The 2,192-nt window shown below is 41.6% G+C and overlaps 1 protein-coding gene across 1 annotated transcript; it reads left to right on the top strand.

The window, feature by feature from the left end:
- The first annotated feature begins 237 nt into the window (after window positions 1-237).
- On the top strand, window positions 238-1,379 carry LOC123041785 (uncharacterized). Its single transcript, XM_044464345.1, has 2 exons — window positions 238-538; window positions 1,150-1,379. Exons 1-2 carry the CDS (start codon window positions 253-255, stop codon window positions 1,377-1,379), a joined length of 516 nt encoding a protein of 171 aa, XP_044320280.1. The 5' UTR covers window positions 238-252.
- The last annotated feature ends 813 nt before the right edge of the window (window positions 1,380-2,192 follow it).

Raw genomic sequence — 2,192 nt, forward strand, 5'->3', positions numbered from 1 at the left:
CCATTGGACACTATTGGGCCGTGACACCTCCATTAAAAGGCCTGCCACGGGCGTGTATAGTACAAAAGAAAAAGAAAAACAAGTTGGAGTCAGACGGACACCTTGTCTTCCCGGGGATAAAAGGTGAGAGCCCCTCGTCAAAAATAAAAGAAAGGAAGAAAAAAGACACAACAGATCGATTAAGCGGATGCAATAGCGGTAGAGAGGAAACCCTAAGCAAGAAACCCTGGTCGATTGAGCGGCGCACCGGAGATGGAGCTCATCGACAGCGGGTTGGCACTGATGGAGATCTCCATGGGCGAGTCCAGTACAAAGACGAGCATGAAGAGCATTAGAGAGGCGGAGCAAACCAATCTGAGGCGCATCAGAGAGTCGCAGGAGAGGATCCGGAGGAGGCAGGAGCAACTTGTTCGCGATCCACAGCCACCTCTTCGCTACGAGTTTGAGAAGGCTCCTACAGATGAGCAGGAGGCTGAGGACTACCGTCAAATGTGGGAGATGCGCTTTCGCCACAATTTCGGTTCAATCGACGCGGAAAGTAAGAAATTCTTCACATGATTTTATCTCCCCATGAATTGCCTTTGCGATTTCTTGAGATCGACGCGTGAAATCCACTTCGCTATGTGATTTCTTGAGATTGATGCAGAAACATAAGAAAAGCGATATTTTTATTGAATGTTTTAACTAGGATATGTCTGAGAACTAGATCAATTTGAGAAAAGAGTCTGAGAACTAGATTTATTTCATATCCCAATTATATTGTTAGAGTAGAGACATTAATTGTGTTATATGGAATTGGATACCAATCCAACATATCGTTACCATGGATGGTTGAGCTAGTATTATATGTTTCAACTGGGATTTATTGTAGAATCAATTCTTCTGGAAAATTGACAACAAATCCAGTCCATAACATATATTGGGAGCAGAGAAACCTCATTGGCTTTGCATATCGAACTAGGAGCAGGATATCGTAGTATTAACGACCCTTGATGCATTCATATCCTATTCCTATCTTATTACCCTGGTCTCTGGATGAGATTATGTTGAACTTCTTTTCTGGCAACAAGCTAGTATTGCTATCCACTATATCTATCACTTAATTTAAATAATTTTTGAATGTTTATTAACTTAGCTTCTTCCATGCAGCTTCTCTTGGTCCCGTTTGCTGTACAACCGAAACCAACCCAGCAGATGCTCTTCCGGAGAGTTGCATGCAGATCTTCCCCATCAAAGTCACTGACCTAAACAATGATCTCAGCTTGCCACTGGAGGTTCATGGCTTTGTTGCTGCCAGGGACTCGGTAGATCGTAAACGCAACTATCTCTTCAGATGCACCAGGGATAACTGCCAAACCCTCACTCCAAAGGTGAGTTAGTGCGACCTTCATAATTTTCATACATGTCGCTCTTGATTCATTGCATATCCCGGTACACCGCCGGAGGCATTCATATAGAGTCATATCTTTTTCTAGCTTTGAGTTGTAATTCTTGAGTTGTAAATCCATAAAAGTGTGATGATCTTCATTATTAGAGCATTGTCCGAGTGAGGAAAGGATGATGGAGACTATGATTCCCCCACAAGTCGGGATGAGACTTTGGACTTTACAAAAAAAGGCAAAAGGAAAAAAAAGAGAAAAAGAAAAAAAGGAGAGAAGAAAAAAAAGAAAGAAAAAATAAAATGAGAGAAAAAGAGAGAAGGGACAATGCTACTATCTCTTTTTCCACACTTGTGCTTTAAAGTAGCACCATGATCTTCATGATAGAGAGTCTCCTATGTTGTGAATTGCATATACTAGTGGGAATTTTTCATTATAGAACTTGGCTTGTATATTCCAATGATGGGCTTCCTCAAAATGCCCTAGGTCTTCGTGAGCAAGCAAGTTGGATGCACACCCACTTAGTTTCTTTTTGTTGAGCTTTCATATATTTATAGTTCTAGTGCACCCGTTGCATGGCAATCCCTACTCACTCACATTGATATCTATTAATGGGCATCTCCATAGCCCGTTGATACGCCTAGTTGATGTGAGACTATCTTCTCCTTTTTTGTCTTCTCCACAACCACCATTCTATTCCACATATAGTGCTATGTCCATGGCTCACGCTCATGTATTGCGTGAAAGTTGAAAAAGTTTGAGATTACTAAAGTATGAAACAATTGCTTGGCTTGTCATCAGGGTTGTGCATGA

Source organism: Triticum aestivum, chromosome 2B, assembly GCF_018294505.1.
Source record: "Triticum aestivum cultivar Chinese Spring chromosome 2B, IWGSC CS RefSeq v2.1, whole genome shotgun sequence".
In the NCBI taxonomy this organism is placed as follows: domain Eukaryota; kingdom Viridiplantae; phylum Streptophyta; class Magnoliopsida; order Poales; family Poaceae; genus Triticum; species Triticum aestivum.